This window comes from Galendromus occidentalis, unplaced genomic scaffold, assembly GCF_000255335.2.
Source record: "Galendromus occidentalis unplaced genomic scaffold, Mocc_1.1 scf7180000077446, whole genome shotgun sequence".
Taxonomy (NCBI): Eukaryota; Metazoa; Arthropoda; class Arachnida; order Mesostigmata; family Phytoseiidae; genus Galendromus; species Galendromus occidentalis.
Genome location: NW_003805434.1, coordinates 1374876 through 1397487, shown reverse-complemented (window position 1 = coordinate 1397487; position 22612 = coordinate 1374876). Strand labels below are relative to the sequence as shown.

At 52.0% G+C, this 22612-nt stretch overlaps 1 protein-coding gene across 1 annotated transcript; it reads left to right on the top strand.

The window, feature by feature from the left end:
- Positions 1-2658: 2658 nt before the first annotated feature.
- On the top strand, positions 2659-19462 carry LOC100902215 (protein NDRG3). Its single transcript, XM_003743435.2, has 9 exons — positions 2659-2786; positions 11632-11834; positions 12496-12616; positions 13042-13272; positions 13522-13801; positions 13909-14041; positions 14280-14390; positions 16511-16611; positions 16752-19462. Exons 2-8 carry the CDS (start codon positions 11639-11641, stop codon positions 16603-16605), a joined length of 1167 nt encoding a protein of 388 aa, XP_003743483.1. The 5' UTR covers positions 2659-2786; positions 11632-11638; the 3' UTR covers positions 16606-16611; positions 16752-19462.
- The last annotated feature ends 3150 nt before the right edge of the window (positions 19463-22612 follow it).

The following is a 22612-nucleotide window of genomic DNA, read 5'->3' as shown; positions in this document are numbered from 1 at the left end:
ATATTGGAGATCCTGAAGAGATTCCGCCAAGGTATGAAGACGAGACTGCTGGAAATGCTGCTGGAGGAGGTCTCTACAGGATTGGGAGCACTCGATCTCGGGGATCTACAATTCCCCTGGGTGGGGGCTCTGCTGCCCAAACTACCGAGGTCCTTCCCGGGACTTAGAGCAAAAGGCCTACCACGATTCTCTCGTGTTCCGAAAAGCCGGTACCTTAATTTTCATTTGCGCCCCGATCCCGCCCTCGACAAGACATATGACCCGGAACTCTGAAGGCGCTGCCTCTCTCAATATCAGAAAAGGATTCACTTGGTGTAGGTACGACTCAGATTTATTGAGCCCTCGTCCAGATTCTATGTAGCCGAACATCCCGGAAAGTTTGCACTCTGTGCCACAACTCACTCGCTAAACGAGTTGTCACACAGTCACAGGACATATTATATTTTAATTGCGGCACCATCGTATACGAACAAGAGCTAACACGCTACTCGACGAGCCGACCGAAGGTGCTCGCTGGACTCCGCTCCCCGGTTTCGCGCAAGACCGAAGGCTGCCTGAAGGATCCGATCCCGGAAACTTCGAGCGGAAGCGAAAGACGACTCCCGACCGGGATACAAACGCTCCCTGAGGGGAGAAAAGCAGCGGGCACCGTCGGGCCAGGGCAGCTTTAGGCGCTTCGAATAGGGAATTGATCATTGAATTCTCGAGGTTGCTGCCACAGAAACCGTAAATATGCCCGACGATCGGTACATTCGTTCACTAACTCTGAAGTCGTCGCAGGCTTAGGATTCGTGTAGAGGCAGTGTTACTGCAACGTGACGTCATCTATCCCTGCAATGACGAGGCCATCATTTGGAGATTCTCCAAGTTTCGACACAGACTCAAAAATATAGTCTGATTGAATCCTGCTCGTCAATGGGAAGACTATATCGGGAAGAAACCTCTTTGGGCTTCGAACACCACCGTCCGCTGTCTCCCTGGAACGAGTGCGTTCGTGTCGAGACCGCTCTTCGTTATGCATTGGACTTGCTGACGGGGACGGATGTGTCGGGGTTCCAGGGCGGTGAGCTTGGGATCGGAATCGTCAAACCTCCCTGAACAGCGACATCCCCAGGGAATCACCTCCTTGAGTATCAGATTCGAATCCAGGCAGAAGTGGATTCTGTTTTCGGAGTTGTCCGATTTTTGCGACCATTGACACGAGGTTTCGGCCGGCGCGCGACATAACTAGAGCTTGGCCGGAGCTGGAGGCTGTTTTTCATGAGATCGCAGGTGTGTGCGGAGGCTTGAGTCATTGGAATTTCCAATATTATTGATGTAGCTTGCAAATACAGCATCTGGGGCTCTCGTCCGACATCGAGGATTCTCTTGCGCAAAAGTGCTAACGCAGCGATCTAAGGAAAGCAATTGTTTCGGACGTCAAACCATTCCCGTCGGCACAGGCCTCCGAGCGAACAAAATGGACTTAGGCGTCCCGGAGCATCAACTTGGGGTAATTCTTCTTCTCGAGCACTTTTATCGCCGCCCTTGGCTCAAATGGACTTCGGGCATGGATCCCCTCAGCGCCATTGATCGCTTCCGCAAAGTTGAAGCTACCGCCGTGCAGCTTTTCCATGTCCTCTATCCTGAGCGCTCGTTGAGTTCGCCCTGTTTATCCCGTATATGAGGCTGGTTCTCTTCTATTGTCCCTGCTCGATCTCGACTGATGTCGGTGAGCTGCTCGCTGTTCATACGCAGGTAAAAACCGTGAGTCGAAGCGAAAATAAACTCGGCCCGGTCGAAACCGCTGGAGAGGGAACATATCCCGGAAAAATCCATTCCGGAGGAAAACACCTTTCAAGACATGGACGGGGGCCTTCGAAGGGTCATGGCGATGGTCACGGTACTTTTATTCCTTCCCGTCGAGCTTGCTTTTCCGTTTCCTTCGCAACCCCCAAGCCACTACCGGTGCGGCAACCACCACTGCCAACGCGACCACCCGCGAATCCTGCAGCGCCCTCTAGCGAGTGAACCTCTACTGGGTTCAAGCGGGAAAGCAGCGGGAACCCGGCAGACAGGCAGGCAGGCGGGTAAGCGAGCCAGCGAGTAAGAATGAGAACAGCGCCATCTTAGAGGCCCACTGAGCGGTGGTGGTAAAGGGGGAGAGGGCAGGATTGTCGTCGTGGTCCGCTGCGGTGCTCAGAGTCACCGACAACGACCGACGTGAAGCGCGCTCACCACGACCCGCTCTGTCCTTACACGAGGCAGCAAACCACGAAAACAGAGGACAACTATCTCGTAGTGCTTATCGAGAATCGGAGTCTTCCTGCATGTCGACTATCATCATCAGCGACTATCAGCGACTATCGGCGTCGAGCCCGGTCAAAGAGCGCCGTCGGAGCTCGATGGCCCGACAGCCTGTCACCAGCATCTAATTCTTTTCGATATACACCCGCAAACCGGAGAGCGTAACGTCTCCAGCAATAAACGACGACACTTCGGCATCTGACCCCCTGACCGGCCCATAGAAAAATTGAACGAGTCAATTTCCATCGAGAAAGCGTTCGCGCGGTTCGAAGTTTCGGAACCGACGAGATCAGTGGAGGAGAGAGTGCAGAAGGAACAACCATCCATCTGACGGAGCGACAGCAGCAGCAGCAGCGATCCACCACCAAACGAACGAGCAGGAAGACCGCTGCTGGTGCAGCCGCTGCTGCAGCCGCCGCGCCGCTTTCAGAACAGCCGAGAGGAACACACGAGACGACGAGCACGACTGACTCTCTCGGCAGAGAGGAGGAGGACTCCAAGTAAGCAACAAAAACCGCTGCAAACAGCAGTTGCACTAGCACATTGCGAGGAACTAGTTTACAGCAAACAGGAGTGTGAAGTCGTCTCCATACTGTTCCTTCATTGATCGTCGATTCCGCCGCGGCCGTCAGTCAGTGAGTAGCCTGCCTGCTTGCCCGACCGGCCGTCTGTGGGACACAAGCGAACCGAGTCGCAGGAAAGAAGGACAACCGCCAGTCTCTCCAGTTGTCGTGTCGGCTCGCTCCTCCTGCGAGCATTCGGTCATTCGGTGGAACTGCCGCTATTCTCCCGGTTCATTATATCGCCAGTGAGTGAGCGGGCGACCGACCGACCGGTGGAACAACGACGGATAGATCGATCGACGGACAGACGGACTAGCGGACGAACAGGGCGTACAGTGTGTGAATCGGTGGAATTGAGAACATCCGAAACAGTAGTGCTTATTTCGTAGTTTCCTGCGAACGAATTTCTTTTCAACGAAACGCAGAGGTAGGTTATGCCAATGATCGACTGAGATGAGGCTTCCGTCGGCATGCCGCGCCGTGCAGCTCGAGCCCGGCTCGGGTGACATCGTGGGAAGCCGAATTTAACTTCTGCGAAACTTTGAAGAACGTGACGGCCAAAACCCCAGTCGGGAGTTACCGACTGTGATCAAAACAGTCGCGGACAAAAGAATTCGACCTCGAATCGAGCGCAGTCGATGACGAGGTCGAAATGGACTCCGTTGGAGCCGGGACGCTCCATCGGAGAGGATGCTCTGAGCTCAATGAGAGTCTTTGTTGGAGCGCGTGTTCAAAAGTAGAAAGTTATTTTCGAATACGCTCCGGAGGAATTCTCCGTGTGCCGATTCGTTCCCGCGCGCGCCGAGAGGAGTTCCACGTGTCCGTCCAGTGTTCTGTGGATCCAGTGATGACGTATGAATTTTTTAGGCGCTCCAGCTCGGACCGCCTCAGCTCGTTAGAACGGGCTAGCCGCCAGTTTCCGGCCTCGATTGAACGCTCCGTAATATTCCGACGTTTCCGACTCTATCGGCAGTATTTTAAATGTCTTCGAAATGATGCCGAGGGGACTACACGGGCAGCGGTGAATCATAGCTCGCCCCAAAATTGTCGCTTTGAGGCGTCCGAATGACTTTCGGAGCTCCATAGCGAACGTCTGGCACGAAATGCCGGTCGAGCAACTGTGGCGCTTGTTGCTCGGACCCGTGATTTGAACTACTGTGAATCAATGATGAATTATCAGAATATAGCTGTGACCCTTTCTTTCGAATTCCCCCGTGGTTCCGATATAGACTCCATTGAAATGATACCTTCCCGCATAGTTTCTCATTTGACGTGACGTCGCTCAGCTCGTCTGCATCAAGAGCGAACTCTATCGGTAGTTTGCGGCTCAATGTTGCTGTTCCAGCAGATGCGCTTTTCCCTTGTACAGAGTCAAGTCGACCGAGAACCGGCTCTGGGGGACTCTCACAAAGGGTGTCACCTCGCATTGATTCGCGCGCTCGGTCTCACCACAACAAACACTCAATTGAGCAGCAGCAACCACTCAATAAGTGGATCAATGGGCGGACGCGATCCCCGTGTAGACGTCGCCGCTGCCCCTTGTCGAGTTGTACGGATCAGGTTACGATAGGCCCGCTCACAGATCCAAGCACACCCCGATAGTATCCCTCGATCGCTTGTTCGAGCCCAATTAAGGCGATCGGAGGAACTTGGCTGAGTTACTTATCGCTGCGAACTTCCCCTGTGAAGCTCCGTCTTATCAAGTTGACACTTCCATCTGAGATGAGCGGTGTGCGGTTTATTCGCTACACCTGCGACCCTTACGGGAGGCCGGACGCTCTCGGAGGTCCAGATCACGAGTTTTCCGCCGATATCATTATTGGAATATCCTCTCATGCTCTAGAAAACCGGGGCAGCAAGGCCCGAGGTTTTGGCCGCCCCGGTCATGGGGCCGGGAGCCCCGGGGCTTTGGTCGAGCCCTCGGTCGAATATTTATACGAGTGGCTCCGAGCTGAGTTTCGAGAGCACTCAGGAAGCTCGTCGGAGCAAACGAGAACCCATGTTGCATATTGTATTGATAAATGCCCTGCGCCGCTTCAAGGGCGCAGTCCACATTTGGCGAGGAGTCTTTGCCCACTTGGGGTCGGCGCCACAGCCGCCACTGGGTGGTTTTCGATCGGTCATCGACCATCGACGGTCCGACAGACCGAGGAACCATGGAACGCACAAAGTGGACAACCTCCACGAGCACAGCCGAACAACCAGGACAACGGTAGGGAGCCACTCGGCCTCAGAAGGCCGGGGAACGGGCAGGCGGCTGGATAGGAAGCTCTCCGATTGGCGGCGTGAAGCTCAGAGGGTCGACTTTTGGCCATTTTTTCTTTTGCCCTCCAGGGCTTTGTTGTCGTTGTTCTTTCTCTTTTTCCCGACGTCGTCGTTCTGTTGTTGTTCCCCTAGTCGCCGTCGCTGCCGGAGACATTTTCACGCTCTGCTGCCTCAAACTCTAGCACATCCTGGGCATTTAAAGCTCAAACGAACGCAGCGACCACGGGGGAGCCGCAGTCGAAATGACTGGCTGAGCGGCTTGTGGGAAGCACCTTGGAGGAGCAAAGGAAATGTTCGCCCTCCTCTGCACTTGGAGGAAAGCCGAGGAAGTCCCACAGCGGCGCGGCGCGCTCTGCTGCAGGTGTTTCGCGACAAAAGGTCGTTGCTTCGATCGTTGAACGTGGCTGATGACGTTGCTGTCGGTCGTTGTCGTTATCGTTGCACCGACTGGTGTTGCTGTCTGCTGGAGTCGAACGGAAGAGCTCTCTTGTCCGGAATCGTCCGAGAATCCTCCCTGCTAAGGGAGATACTCAGGAACCTTTTCTTCCTCCGTCAGAATGAATAGATCATACCCCCGGGCGGAAAAGCGTCGGAGGCTAAAATGTCCAAGGAATGATAAACAACCCGTCGGCTGGCCGTCGCTGACTTTACCATCGTCTCCGTGCGCGTCGTCCTTGCCTTTCAAAGGATCTTTGTTTCTTTTTCCCGATGCAATGTTCCTTATCCTCTTTCCTTCTCTCCCGAAGGGGGAATCCGCAGGATTTTTATCCTGATCCTCGACGGGCCGGCAGAGTCTCGGTAGATTCGTCGACCGACCGGTCGGCTGATTCTAGCTGTGCGGCCACCTGGTCGACGCTATCTTCCGTCTTTCTCCTGTGTCTTCTTAGAGGCAGCCGGGATGATAGCAATAGCCAGTGACGGCTGAGGCGTCGTCAGTCGCCGGCGGCGGCAGCAGTCTCGGTAGAACATGAGGAGGAACATCGTACAGGAGGAGGAAACTGTGCCAACTGTGCCGAGAACAGCGTGAAACAGTGTCTGTTCTTTTCACAATATATGAGAATCACCTTACGACGTGACCGCACTGCGCTGTTTGCGGAGCATAAGATAGCAAAACTCGCACAACTAACCTCGGGCGAGCTGCCAGCAAGTATTCTGCCTCTGAGGGCGCGTCTGACCCTTGGAACCTTGCCTGAGCCACCCATCAATAGCGTATACATCGGAAACGTATTCGATGACGGGGGCAACGGGCTGGGGGGGGGTCACTGCATATCCCCATAAAATACGTCTCATCGAGACCTCCCATGGACACGGGTAACCATAGAAAGCAGGAGCTCATTGGTATCTAATTCCTATCTACCTGTAAGATTTTACTCGTTGCGCTATGCGGGCTGACATATTATTATTAGAGCTACCTATCGGACTAATCCAGGTCCTGCTCTGGTGCCGGAGCCCCGGGTCTTGTCCGTTTCGACCGAAGGGCTAGGAACTCGATTGCAGAGCATGTCGTGGCCCTATGCGATTTAAGCCCGATCGGACGATAAAGCCGAGTCACTCCCAGTAGTCGAAGTTGCCTCTCCGAGGGACTCAGGGGAATCCGAGGGGACTCGGTGGAGGATCGGGGTCTGGGATCAAGACGGGACATTCGTCGGAGGTCAATGCCGAGCGGATCAGATCTAAAGCTGTGCAAGCCGAGTCGCAGTCTAAGTCTTAAGCTAAGCCGGATAGCAAGCTAGTCGGCGGGAGCGGGCCCGAGGGCGCCAGGCGGCCTTAGCGCCCAGCGAGCGGACGGCCGACCGTTCGCTCGGTGGGCACTCACCGAGAATACACTTTTAAACTGATTAAATCTTATGCGTACCCGCCTTGCACCACAAATTGCGAGACGGACGACAATTTTTAACGCGATGAGCCCGGGGGACAGGCAGGAGGAGGGGGACTCCGGCTTCCCTGAGGGGCGAGGGGAGGCGGAGACGAACCAGAAGTTGTGCATCGGTCGGCTAGACGACGCCGCTGCTGCCGTCAGTCGTGCAGGAGCCACTCGAGCTGGCAGCGAGTGACCGTAAAACGAGCACGTCTTGTTTTCGAGGGATAAGCCAAGACGTGAACACGATCCATACCGGATGTTTCCTCTGCACGCACGCACGCACTCATATATTTGCCCTGCGGTGCTCGCAGTTCGCCTAGCCGCTAAGTAACAGGCACGAAGCAACAGCCGCCTCCCAGTCGGCGCCGTTCTGAGAACTCTAATAAGAGCTGATCGTGGCTGGCCGAGGGAGAATTATCCCTCCTCGGGAGCAGAGTCCGACCCCACGTTCTCTTGAAACTTGATCCAGACATATAAGTACGTCGACGACGTCCTCCTTCACTCCCGATCAGGATTCTTCCATTGTCGACTGTCGAGCACAGTCGGAAACAGTTTCCATTGTTTCCTGTTTTCAGTCTGCCGGAACCGTGACTCCAGACCAGAACTGATCACAGCGAAGCCACTGATTATTATTACTGTGTTCGTTTCGTTTGCCGCTTGTTTTGATCCCTGCCGCAGATTCGGATCCGGTACTCCGTCGGAGGGTTTTGATCAAAGCCGTCGGCATTAAAGAGAATTTCTTCCCGCCAACCGGAAAAGACGGGAACGGAACTGGCCGGGCTCGGAGGTGATTGATTTCGATTTGAGAGGATTTCGGAGGGGGTCTCGACAAGCCAGAGCTCGGGAAGGAAGCGAGGCAATGAAGACTCCGCGTCCGCCTTCGCCAGCGCAGTTCCTGCGAGTCGTTGGTAGCGGAGTCAAAGCCCGTCTTACGGCACTCACTCAGCAGCCAGAGAAAACATTCCAATTCTCATCTCAGCCGCAATTGTTCACCAGAGGAGAACTTCAGCTATGCGATGAATGCAGTCAAAGGGTCATCCACTAGCGGCAGTGCGAACGGCTCTCGAGACGAAGTGCCCCCTGCCCTCCTCCCCCTCCTTCCGGTGCCGACGCCATAGCCGTCATACCCGCGTACTTTGACGGGACTCACGGGACGGGGAGGCGAGGACAGACAAGAATCCAGACCTCGGGAGTCTGTCCGACCCCTCAAAACCTGTCGAGGGTTCGGACAGACTGCCGTTGAATTGAGCAAGGCAACGGCGAAAATGATTTAGGTGAGTCGATCGGCTCTACATGCGAGTGACGGACTTGGGCGAAAAGACGGCAAATCACCGTGTTGGGCCAAGGACGATCGAGAGCGGAACTCTACGAGAAATACGACCGGGGCTGTCGTGTATGTTAAATCCATCGTAAATCGCCGATGTGCCTTGTCGATTTCAAGGCAACTCGCGTTCATGGCCCTACACGAGCCCTATCGTCGGCGGAATTTCATGGGACTCGTATCGTAAACTCCCACTCCGGCTGAATGTTCGTCTTCGAGTAATTCTCGATTCCCATGGTTGAACCCGCTGCCCACGAAGCTCCCCCATCCACCCGCGCATGATAATCGCCCACAATTCTCTCTCGCTCGATGGACAGTCGATAGGTCCAGTAGCTCGTTCGCTACACGAAAGTTGAATCGGAGCTACGGAATAATGGTCTGTCCGATGCGAGGCTTAACTAAGCGCCTAACCAAGCAACAAACCAAAAACGACAACGCGCTTTGTCGACGCGACACGAGAGGGAGATCGACTCGGAGAGGGCGAAGCGTTAGCGTCGAAATAACCCACAGAGCAAGCAAGCGGGCAACGAAGCAACAGCAGCTTAATCTAAGGGGCCTACTCAGGGAGCAGCGAGCGCAGTGACCGTCGCCGCAGCATCAGTCACGGTGTCGGTAGTAGCCACAGCAGTGCTCCGCTTCGAGTTGAACGTTCTCTGGACAGGTTAGTGATAGTCGAGTTCGAGGATAGTCGATGCCGACCGGTCCGTCCTGGTCACGAACGTGCGGAGCGCGCCGCCGACTCACTCACCGACTGACTGACTGAGTATGATCGACAGGAAAGGAGCGTGTTCAACAGCTTCAGGGGAGCGATCGAGATGGCAGGACGTTTTTCCGTGATGGCTCAGATGATGCGTTGTCAGCTGAGAAACAACTGCTATCGCTCCTGGGACACGCCCGGCCGTACAGCAGGATCCGTGCCCGGCGGGCGACCGATCCTGTTGTCCTACTTTCCCTGCGCTCCACGAAAACGAACTCCCCAGGCCTGGTCCAATCGACCTCTACGGTCGGGGTCCCTTGATTCGTGGGGGACAACGCTGGCTCGCAAACCGCTGATACAAGCAAGGGGTTTCAGTTCTCCGATCCTGGTCCATCTCGAACCCCACATGCGTTTCCCCCCCCGCGGAACGGGAACCTGCTGACGACTTCTGTTTCCCTATACTCAAAGGGAAAGCAGGAGCCGCGCGCCCAAGTCCGCGCTTACGTCTTTTGACAGAAGTCGCGGACGGTAGAAGTTTACGTCAGCTATCGGCAGACGGCGCCAGAGCGCGAGAATCAGATGGTCGCTGAAAGAGTCGTCTGCCGGCAGCTTTCTGCTCTGACTTGTCCGCCGGTCTAACCGAAAACGTAATCGACCGACCGAGTAACCGCCCGCTCGCCTGCCGGCTGTCAGTTTTATCGAGAAGCTTGTCTTACCATCGCTCTCTCAAACTGTGAGAGACAGCTGCAAGCTCCGTCGTGCTCATCATTTGTCGTGAGTGTAATAGGAACTCTCGCCCCACCGGATCCGCGCCCTCGACGTTGTTATAGTAACCGCTGCACGAGCTGCTCTCCCGATCCTTACTCTCTACGGAAAATACACTCACATTCACGTTCACGATCATCTGTCTCGGATTTTTCTGCTTTATCTCCGAGAGCGCATCGCGAGTTCAACTCCGAATACCCCTGGTGGAAATTGTGTGGGAACAGCTCAAGTGCCCTCGGTTTTTCTCGGAATCCTGTCTTTGATGGCCCAGTATCAATTGCTCAGGTATGACTCGTGGCTAACATCTGCCCACGTGAAAAATGGGTGTCAACACCCTTCGGAGCGAGCTGGGCGCCCCGAAGCGCTTCCCAATGGCGGACCGAAGTCTTGAGGTTCCAAGCGAAGTGCAAAATATGAGCGTCTGATTATCGCGAGCAGTCTCAAACTCAAAAGCCTCAGAAACGGGGAAAATTCCGGCAGCCTGGAAACGTTCGAAACTTTGGTGATTGGGATTGGGCTTCTCGATCGCACTTTCCGTTCGGAATTTATGGCTAGCCTCATGTCCGTGGCTCCGAACGATCGGTTGAGAATTTGATTTTCCTCGACTGATCAGAGCTGGAATTTCGGGCGCGCCGGCAAAACGGACGACGATTATGAGCCGGCGAGCCCGGACAAGGAAGCGATGCAGTTATCGAACGCTCTTCACTGCCCGCCCTTCAACCTCGACGTGGTCGTTGGGGTAATGCTATTTAGAAACCAATTTCTCCGGTCCCACTGGTCGGAGAGTGTCGCACACTGATTGTCGGGCTGATGGTCGCTCGTCCAGCGGGGAGCCGTGATGAGTTCGATGGGGGACGTTCTTTTCTTGAACAGACTTCAAATTAATTGTTTTTTCCTTCCGTCATGTCCCACTTCTTCTCGTATCGCTCTGCGGCCTTCCCCATTTCCCCGAGAAGGAACGACAATTGAAGATACTTTCGGAGAACAATTTCCTAGATTGTGTCGAAAAAGTTTTCGATGATGTCTAGGACCCGCTTCAGAGGTTTCCGTTCGTCGGTCACTGTGTCTTCTGACGAGAATTTATGCTTCTGCGTTTCTCGACGAGCATGGCTTCTTGCGCAGTTGGCTCCGGGATTCATGCACGTTTCCCGCGGATACGTCAGCTGGCCTTGTGCGGTGGAACTTGTTTATCCTGACTTGAGATCCGACGCCCTTTGAGAGCCGGAATTTCCGTATGTCCTCACGTCTCCGACACGAATGCTAGGGGTTGATCCTGAGAGAGCTCTGTGGATTGGGATCGGAGCTCTTCCGCGTCCATATTCCGCATCTCTTCAAAGACGATGGGAATATGCGACTTCGTCGATCGAGCCTGTCCCATTTTTGGAAGGCGACTTAATATTCGTATACAATTTGATTCATTAGGGATCAACTTGACCGCAGCTCATCCATCGCTGTCGGGAACCGGTCGATTCACGATGCCGTGAGCTCCGCCTCATTGAGACACCGATTAATGAGATCCTCCGCATAATTCGCTCCCGAACGGTCCCGATCAACCGGGCTCCATTTATTCGAGCTCCGGATAATCCAATCCTCCGCTTATCCGGATCAAAACAGCCAGGTCCCAATGTGCTCCTACCGAGCGGAGTTCATTGTATAGTTATGTGCGGAACCGCTAGAACTGAATATCTGGGATAAACTTCAAAACACCCATCTCGGTCTGGATTGATTACGAGTTGAATCGCCATTCTGTCGCGACTCCTGCGACCCTCCGAAGCGCGTCTTAATGCTGCGCAATAGAATTATCGGAAGGGACATACCGACGCTGTGTCTTTCGTCAAGTCTTGACACTAAATACAATTCATGCTCTTTACAGAGGTAAAATGCCAACGGATACGATGGACGATATCGAACTCCGTGGATTAGAAGCTTCGTCGCCTCTGATGAGGAGACTCTCCAGGTCAGACTCGTACACGCAGGAAGACAAGATCGAGACCCAATGGGGCACAATGCTTGTTGCCGTTCAAGGAGATCGCCAGAAACCCGCAATCTTCACGTATCATGACATCGGTCTTAACCGTGAGTGGCTTGAAACAGAATTTTCCCTCACTCCTCTCTTCCTAAGGGGCATTGATGTTGGCGGAATTCTGGGTACGGGGAAAATATTATGCTCGCCCGATCAATCGTGCGGATCTCCCATATTCGCTGCGAGGGTTTTTCTGTCTCTGGGAGGAATTCGATGGGATCAACATGTTCCACCAGTGAGCGATCGTTCGTCGCGAAAAAAGTGACCGCTTTTCTGAGGAAGACGCGGCGGCGCCGGACCGCAGCGGGTTTCGCTCGCCGCAAACAGCGGCGCCGCGTGCCCAGTTCAGTGTACGGAATGTGGGCCACCCCGAGAACAGACCCCGCTGACTTTGGCTCGAAGCATGAGTCATCGGCGAGCGCGGCGACGAAACACGTGGCGGAAGGGGCTGGAAAATCCCCATTTTCTTTTCGTCGTGTACTTCCGATGAGTGGACGGGGTTCAGCTTCAACGGGATATCTTCAGACGGGGCCCTGACGGAGAACTGTGTCGCCAGGAACGGTTCAGAAATTTTCGGAAAACATGCATTCGTACTGAATGAAAAATGCTTCTTGACGGATTCGACCTTCCCGTAATGAAAATTATTTCGAGGGATGGCTCCGGAAATCCGAACCTAAAAAAATTCGACGTGTTTCAAATTGTATACCTTTGCAGATGTCTCGAATTTCCAAGCGTTCTTTAACTACGTTGACGTGAACATGATGATGAAGAATTTCTGCATCTACCACTTGAACGCTCCCGGTCAGGAGGAAGGGGCTCTAAACTTCCCCGAAAAGTAAGTGTAGCACTTCCTCTCCACAACCGTAATTCAAACCCACTCGGGATTAGGACCCTCCACCCGACTAGACGTTCTCTGGTGAGGCCGCGCGACTTTCATTTTTCCGCTGGCCACCCGGATGTCATTTGAATTTCCGCCTTAAGGCTCTCATCAGCAAAGTTTCCGCCTTTTATCAGGACGAACGCCGTCGTCGTCTTTCGAGAGGGCTTTTGGGTAGAGTGCCCCTACCAGAATGGAAATGAGACCCGGTCTCCGTTTGAGAGGGCTTAACGAGCTCCCTGATTAGTCGGAGACGTTGCGGACCGTTTCGGGGGTGGCAACGACGAGGAACGAGTGCAATGGCGAGACGGAGGGCTCGTGTTGCTTAGCTAATTCCTAATTGCGTGCGAATGAAGGGCTTCGACGATCGATTTGCATTCCAGCTACGTGTTCCCGACGATGGACCAGCTGGCTGAGATGGTCCTCCCAGTGATGAAGTTCTACGACCTCAAGCACTTTGTCGGCTTCGGCGTCGGAGCCGGAGCGTACATCATTTCGAAGTTCGCACTCGATCATCCCGAATGCGTCGACGGACTATTTTTGATCAATTGCACCGCGAGCAAGAGCTCCTGGACAGAGTGGGGCTACCAAAAGGTCAACGCGATGCACCTCAAGTAAGCTCAACATGGCGTGTGATCATAGCTCATACCGGAGTTCAAGGCAACTGATCCGTGAAACTCTCCCCCGGAAGGATCTCAGCGATTCGGAAGGGATTGCCACGCGCGTGATCCGCGATAACAAGATCGGCGTCGGGAGATTAATTGAACTCGAATAGCAGAGTTGAGAGCTCCGAACGAATATTCGCCCGCTCCGAACGAATATTCCTGGCGATGATGATTCAGTTTCAATTTTAATCTCCGCAGGACGTCGGGTATGACTACCTCCACCCTGGATTACCTGCTTTGGCACCACTTCGGCAAACTGTCCGAAGACCGCAACTATGACATGGTCCAGATGTATCGGAACTACTTCAACAAGAGTATCAACGCTCACAACTTGTCTGCGTTCATCGACTCGTTCATAAAGCGAAACGATCTGAACATCGTCAGAGAACTCGACCCAAACAAGAAGAAGACTGCGCGAAACTTCACGTGCCACGTCATGCTCGTCGCTGGAAGTCTATCGCCCCATGTCGACGATACCGTGAGTTCTGAGACAACCGTATTCCCCCGGAGCAGCCTGCGGCCTTCCGCATTCCTGGAATTTGCGCATATGCGGAAGCGTGCCTAACAGAGTTTGTTCTCTCGCAGGTCAATATGAACGGTCGCTTGGATCCTTCGAATTCGTCGTGGATGAAAATCTCCGATGCTGGCATGGTCCTCGAAGAACAGCCCAGCAAGATTTCCGAGGCGCTAAGGCTTTTTTTGCAGGGATTGGGCTATGGTGAGTTCTCGAGAAGTAGACTAGAGCCATGTCGAAATTTCTAGTCCATAGGGTCTGAACTACTCATCGTAGCCCCGAGCTCCGGGGCTCAATCCGCTATTTACCCGACTTTTTGCGAGTTCCCTGTCTCCAAACGAATTTCCTTTCCGTGTCGTGAATATTCCTGAGAAGATGTCGGCTCCGCCTCGCTGCACTCGAGCTTCATGTGTCCTCACGGGATCTCTTTTATCCTTGCCAGCTTTGAACTCTGCTCAGAGACGCACGTCGGCCGCATCCCTGAATGAAGCTCTAGCCGAGAGAAGGAGGTCTTCAATCGCCACTAAGGAAGCCGCTGCAGCTGCCGCCGCAGGTCAGTATTAAACCTCATTCGTGGAGCTCCTGAGGCTCTTTGTCATCTCTGCAGCTTCCCTCCCACCGAAATACATACCTCCTCATCTGTCTATCTGTCCGTCTGTTTGTGCGTCGGTTCTACCGACTGACCGACCGACCGACTGACTTGATTTGTTCGTCTGTTGAACCATGTTTTTATCGGTTTCTTCATCCGATATGTTCCTTGTGTTCCTAATTACTGATTCCCTGATTAGCGGCTTCTCTCCACGTGGGATGATATCCTGTTTTCACCGCCTAGATTAGCTCTCTCCTTTTCTGCAACACCGGCTGTGAGCTCGCTTGCTATAGAGCAACGCGTACTACTCGATCTCATTAGTTCATGACAGACATCGGCAGCAAACGGATACTTCCCCTGAATTCGGGAGCAAACTCCTCGATTCGTTCTTCATCTTTCTTTCCTCTCTCCCGATGGATCGTTCGTTAACATTCTCGTGGACTCTTGGTTTTTCGAGACGAACCGCGAGATCATTTCGCTATCGCTCCGCAATTTCGTTCCTGCCCTTCCTGTTTTACTCATTCGACCGCTATCATTATTGCCATTGTTGATGTCGATGTGAGTGATGTCGTCATTGTGCGCAACTGTCTAACTCGTTCCCTTCGTATCCGTTCCCGTGCTGACTCCTCTGGTGGCCCGATCCCGCTAACAACGTTGACGGACGATGGTTCAATGGATTTGTGTGTTCGTTGTTGGTTTTTTTCGCCGATTATTCGACTTCTACTCCTGTCGTCTCCCCCTGGTACCTTGGTGAATTCTCGATCACAACTCGTCGCCTCCTCTCCCCCGCTTGCTCGCGCTACCGTACTCATCGGATCTTGCACCGCCGTTCACTTTGATCTACTGTCCGTTCTCCCACTGCCGAAACCGTGTAAATTCACTTCTTCCACGCCGTTAGCACCCTAGAGAACACGCCGCCATCTATCAAATATGATAGAGAATCCAAGAGATTCAACACGCAAAGAAAGCCGCCCATTCCAAAATGTTCTTCTCTGTCCGCTGAAAAAATGACGCGGTGTACTCACCGCGACAGCTAGACGTGACTCCCTGAAGTCAGGGAGGATTCGATTATTTATTGAAGACGCAGAAGTGTTCCTTCGCTTCCCGAGGAGCTTGGCGGGTATCATTCCCCGCAGAAGAAGTCTTCTGGAACTGCTCATCGCATTATTGACCGACGAGGGTTCCCCGAAAAAGTCACAACAAGTTTATCCCGTTCTCCTCTCACATGAGGGAGCCCGCCGAGCTCCGAGAAAGAATTATATTAAGGAGACAGGCTAAGATCTGAAAGGAACCTTAGACATAAACACTAATCACCAGAAGGCACCGTTCAGAAACGATGTGCTTTGAAAGTAGGAAAGCGTAGGCGATCGAGTACAAATCCATCCCCGATTCGCGGGAGTTCCGGACTCGGTCAAGATATATTTATATGGTTCAGGAATAATCTGCACTGAGAAGTATTTTGCGGTACTGACGGAGAGAATGAATAAACTTTTGATGCAAAACAATCAAATTCAGAAGTCGTGTTCAGTGGAGTCCTGAATCGACTGGATTCAATCGGAATGCGAAAAATGACGCGGATAGACTCTGCTTGCATCTTTGAAACCCTCATTTGAGACCTCCTAGTTGAGCGGCGTTTTGCCGGTTTTTCGCATCCATCGGGAATCCGCGCTTGCTCTCCTCGAGCTGTCCCCTTGTTCCTCTGAATTCCAGCGGTCGTCGCATGCATGAAAATAGTATGATGTATGGGTGTGATGATGTGAACGATGTCAATCATGTCAAGGAAACGAGAGCCTGCTCCTGCTGATGACCGTGACAGCGTCGCTAACGTAGTTTTTTCCCTCCTCTCCTCGCATGTTGCCGAATGATCGTCGTGAACTCGAACGCACTTCCCCCTATCGATCTGATCTGATTTGACTTGACTGGACCTCACGCTTTCTCGTCCTTGCACTTCAACTGATCTTCAACGGAACCAACTTCAATGTTGATCTCTCCCCGTCAACAACCATGCTCTCCCGTTGACCGCCTTCCGATGGGAATCGCCTCACCTCACTCTTTGCGGATCGGATCCAAATTTCATCCCGCAGTCGCCGAGAGAGCAAGACACACATCTGTCGCCGAGGAGGATGCTTCCTCAGAGAAAGTGAATATCACCGAAAACCCCATCGAGACATGTCAATAACTAGAGGTTAGTATCCTTCGCCTCCACTGATGGCACATCCTCACCAAAATATATCATCACAATTCGTTCGGTCAGACGGTCAGTATTCGAGCTGCCTCCGCGGTGGATTCGATTAGGAAATGTGAACCCGATTCTTCTCTTCCCAGGCGAAGCCGCTGCGTCGTCTGAATTACCAACTCAATCCTGCTGGTGTTCGAGCGACTCCCGCAGCATCGCCTTGTTCACCATCGTCATCCGCATATACTCTCTATCCCAGCAACAGGTCAGCTTCGAATAGCAGCAACAGCAGCATCAGTGACAGATATCTCCCTCCCACACTTGGTAGCTCTAGTTCCCAATCATCGCATTGTACACCGACCACAAGGACAACACGAAAGTCATGTGTGGCGTCTTCCACTCTTCTTCCTCAAAAAACGACGTCGGCACCAACTGCAGGAGGAGCAGCTACGACAACCCCAGCAGCAAGCGTTTCAACATCTTCCAACATCCCAAAAGCATCTTCTAATCTCGTAAATTCAGCGACGGGGAGCGAGAGCCTCCCATCAGCTGCTACAACGAACGGCATCCCTAGCAGGGTTGTGAAGATTAGCAAGAATGGAAGGGTGGTGGGTAGCTTGAAAATCGCTGACCTACACCCGGGACACCAAGGGAAAGCTCAGAGTCCGGGCTCCATCGGTGGAGCTCGAGGCCTAGCTGATCTGACAATGGGTTCGAATTCGATCGACGGATCGAGTCAAAGCTGCCAGCTGAGTTTGGATTTAGATTCTGCCAAGTTGCCTTACAAAAAAAGCCTTAACCGTTCCTCGCTTAGCTCTGGGGACGGTCGCCTGAGTAGTCAAGCTAGACATTCGGATGGGCCGACAAGCACGATAGCCGCTTCAGACGACCCACCCGCAACAGAAAATGGTACCTGCCTCAGTTCCGCAGCTCCCGCAGAAACAAAAACGCTCGCGAACCAGCAGCTTCACAGCAAAGATGGCAACGCAAAGTTGCAGCGGCCGCGAAAATCTCCTGCTCCTTCGAATACAGCAAAATCTCCGTTGACAAGTTGTCAGCATCTGAATCATCATCCACGACAGCTACAACAACAGCAGAAAGAACAACAGCAGCAACAAGTTAACGACCTCAACGATGCATTTAATCCGAAAAGTTCTCAGAACGACGCCGTGCTCCTTGGCGGTCTCGATGGTCGTGCGACCGAGATTGCCCATTCGGAAAACACCACGGCAATGCTTCCCGTCGATACGACGAGCTGTTTATCGAACATACGAAGTAATATTTTCAAAACGACTTCAAAGAATCGTAAGAATCCTGTTCAGCCCGGCTTCCGGGGAGACCGAATCGTGCCTTCCTCGCTTGGTATGGTTGGCACCGTGGTCAGTGTCACCAAGGGAGGACAATTCATCTGAGAGTGAGAAATACCTAGAATTCGATAACGAGAACGGAAGAAAACCTCCAATCACACATTCGAGAGTCTGCTCTCTCGTACTGATAAATTCGCGGCGTTTCCGAGAGTCCGCGGTACGAGCTGATCATTCGCCCAGATACCCGACTCCCTGGGAAAATGCAAGACCAATAATTGTGAAAACGACGGATCACGAGGAAAATCCGAATAATGAGTTCCATGAGAGGCGAATGATAGAGAATTCAACTCATTCTCAGTCAGTCATACATCAGCAGCGCAAAATACAAAAACGTCATCCACTCTGGATTTTACCCTAGAAAAGCTTCACTCATGCCCTGAACCCGGACGGGCGCCGGAATACGACGCGAAAAGCCGAGGATTTCAGCCGCGATGATGGTGATCATCGCAGTACTCACCGCTGTGGCCATCGTCGTTCAATATGAGCCGTACGGCGTTCAGGGTTCACCGGTTCGTGATTTTCGCCCGTAACAAAGGTGTGGAAAACGTTCTCATATGGAAATCTACGTAGTGAACAGCGTGGAATGTTCAGCAACAAAGCATCAAGTGTCTTCAGTCGGGTCGTTGCAGCCATGTTAACCGCTGCGACGATCGCAAACAGTTCCCAGATGTGATTAAGGACAGAGTTTCAGAAATCAGGGTTGACAATGCGGACCCATTTATTGTTGTTAGAGCCCATTTCGTTGTGAGAGCGCTCCCCACGATCAGAAACAATCGCCAAACGTCGATAAGGACAAGAAGGAAGTTTTCACCGAGAAGCTGCTCTTCGAGACCCAACAGCAACCAGGTGACATAGTTGTGTGATGGAAAGTCGCCTGAAGACTTTGATTGAGCGACTCGTCAGGAAGTGTCGATTCCGCCATCTTGTGATGGAGTCCTCTCGATTTCGATCGCTACCCGATCGGGCGTGGGATGTTGAATTCTAAGATAAACTTTAACATAAGTTCATAGATTTTAAATCTGTTGTGAGGAGAGAGAAGAAGGGAAATTGTCGCGCGTCATCGATCAATCAAGTGCTCGATGCGTCAATGCGTTGCCCTTGTGCCTAAATCCTTTTTTCCTACCATCATCTATACGCGACAAAAACATTACTACCATAATGGCATAGATTATTATACCCTCATCGTTGTCATGACAGCCAATTCGGGCATTTTATCTATCTTGTTGTCGTGAGACCGAGAATACTTCATAAATGCACCTCATTCTCTACTCTCTGTTATGATTATACTTCTGATGGCGCCAACTGGCGGCGATGGTGAAAAAAAAAATCCCCATAAAACCGGTGAAGAAAATTAGAAACTAAATCCCCAGGGTCAGCTTGCGCGCGGGAAAACTCTGAGCTCGCTGGGAGACCGAATCCGTTAAGGAGCGAATATGAAGAAAAGAAAATAAAGAGACTTTCTCTGCTCTCCCAACACCGGAATATGGGTGAAATTTTGAGTTCTGCTTTATTGTTTCATTTTCACGTTTTAGGTTCTCCCGAGTCCTAAGGGATACAGGCTGACTCCTAGCTTGCCGAGGCCCCTATCGATTGATCAATTCGAACATTTCGTCCCTTCCTGAGTTTTATCTGGCGTCCCCTCACCCATCGACCGAATTGTGTTCCACAGAGGCATCACTTAGGACACAGAATGAGGAAATCGAGAGAGAAACAGCGCAAACCCAATTTCGAACGAACACTGACAGAGACTGTCGAACAAACAACACCTCGGAGCATAGTGATCAAACCGGAGGAACTCGGTCTGGAGAATCGAGATCACGATTTGATTTAACCTGTTCTGTCGATGAATATGTAGTATCAGGATGGCTGTGGTTTCGGAGACGAATGTTGTATCATTATGATTGACGCTTTCGACCAATGAAGACGCTACGGAGTAAAGTCGTGTGAGTGTTCAACCACGCAGGTGGGAAAATCCGAGCGAGACACGACAGGGGCTTATATGCAGGGAAAACCCACCCCATAGTCATGATTCACACACGGGAATCGACTCGACAGATGTCGACTGGTACATGTTATCGTTAGAGAGCATTCGGTTGTCTAGAGCGCAGGAGGAGAGAAGAGACGAGGAACAGGAACTCAAGGAGAGTTCGGAAATGATCAGTAGATAAATACATGGTAAACTCTGGCGACACCAAAGAAAGGCGAGGGCCCAAGACAGAATCGAGTAGAGAAATATTTACATGACGATAACAGGGCGATATCAGAGTATTCTACTAGAATGATAATCTCTCATGAGGGAAGTGGCGCACGCGAGAGCAACGTGATAGAGGCGTGCCTGGGTTGAGATTGGTCTAATGCGGATGAAAGTCGAATGCCGGGAGCATCCTTGAAGCACTCGGTATGAAGCATGGGGTCTTCGAACTATCGAAAGATCGAGTCCGTCAGAGCCGAGATCTCGAGATTCGAGTCGTGGATTGAACCCATCGGAAAAAGATTGGGGTCTGAGCCCGGTTTCACATCTTGCCTTCCCTTGAGCCCCTGATGTACCTTTGTTATCTGCTCGATATACATTATCACTTATACAATATGAAAAGCTGGCTACGTGTTCTAAGATTATGCAAAATAATAATATTCAAGGAGCGATGTCTTTTGGGGGTCAAATGCTGCAAGTTCGACGCTTATCAAGTATCCGCGTGGAGTGTGTTTAGAGTTCCCGAAGCCCGAACTGGGAAATCACCGAGATTGTGCAGAATCGCGCGTCGAGGAACGATAGGTAAAGTGCCGACGAGAGATGAACTTGTTGCCCTATTTCGGAGGAAACATGTCCCAGCAGTCGAGACCCGTTGCGACGGACTCGGGAGATCGTGGGAACGAATCTGGCTGTCGAATAGAAAATGCGTATCTCGCTGAGCCTTTGGATGGCCTACTGGAAATCAAAAAGTCGAAAACCCGTCAAATGAGTAGGCTCGAACGCATGATTTCGCCCGGCGAATCGGGATCGGATGCCGTCGTCGTACTCTTCAGAGAGGTTCATCAGGTCGACTCACTGAAAAGTCTTCCAAGACATGCGCTATGCAAAGTGAGCGGTCTGTATCGGTCCGAGCGGTCTCCATCGTGACCTCAGCCGAAGACGGAGACACAATAGCAACGAATTTGTTATCACGGGAGAGTCAGTGAGCTTGTGCGTGAACTATTCGTAGCGTGACTTCTGCAGAGCTACAAGCTCACGCTCTAGCGGGACAAAGAGCGGCATTCCGCCTCCGACGCGAGATTGATCTGGATAATGACTTGGTATGTCATGACCACGGACGCTTCATGAAATACTCATACAATTAGGTATTCGAAGAACGCACCGAACTGAATGTTCCGGTGGGTGGACAAGTGCCGAGTGACGAAGGAGTGAATCTTATATGCTGAGTGAGAATGTGCGCGTGATTGTGAGAAACCCCAACTATGTTAGCATTGGAGCGAGGAGCGAGGAGCCTATATTGTTTAGAATGAAGAGATCTGAACGATTAAGTATTGGAAGAGGAGGAACTCTCGAGAGATGCTTACGAACAAATGAGTGCGAGAACAAGGATACCGAGAAGATCAAAATGAAGTGAAGAACAGGAGACATTGAAGGAACGCTAAATGATGCGGCTAAAATTGAATTGGAATACCGGCGATATTCGACATGGAGATCATGGCCATGCGAAGTTTTACAGCGGGTAGAGCATCAGAGCAGAAGGGGTCAGTTTTGTCTCAGAGCTTTGTCTCTCCAAAAAAAACACGATTAGTGGATTGAGACTCATTTGGCTGAGATCTGGAGTTCGAGATGAAGTTGATTTGCCCAAGTGGCTCAATCTACAATGTCAAGTCGTGATTTTGGGACGCGTCTGAATATGGGTCTGAGGAGGGAGTCAACTTAAGCAAGATCGTACGTAGACCTTTAAGGCCCTTCATTGGAGCTTTAGCTGAGACACGTCGAATGAATTGAACTTCATGGGCGTACAGCTGAGATCTAAGCAAATTATTGTCCAGGAAGCAAGAAAATTATGTGGAGGATCGGGGAACATGGAGTTTGCGTGCTCTTGTTCCCGTCGAATAATTCCTGGAATATCCGGGACCACAGCGAATTCAGGGTGGTCGCTCTCCCTGCGTAACATTTCGGAGGTGTGGACTGTGAGGCGAAATTTAGAAGGAAGAAATTTAATAAAATAAATAAAAGCTAGTCTATTGCATCAAAAGGCTACCCGCGTTCTTATATCTTCGCATCAGGCACTTCGGGATCCTTGGTGTCTCTCAGCACTGTCCCCCTCTAGGGCCATGATGCTTACTCGCCTCGAAAATACAATCGTATTTGGACTTTCGCTCTCTGCAGAAATCAGCTCACTGGTGAATCACCGCCTCAGAACGGGGGGCTAATGGCTCAGACGGAACGTTTGTCGATATGCGAAAGATACGGATGTCATTAGACATGATAACTCTGAAGTGACCTGTCTCATCCTCATCCTCTACGTTATCTATGATACGGTTATTTTTATACCTCGCTGAGGGCCCGAACCCTCGCGGATATCAAGCCTTGTAAGCTCTCCCGATGGGGTCTTGCGCCCTGGGGAGGAATCTCTAAGCATTATTGGTTGGCCATGTTCTGCAGACTG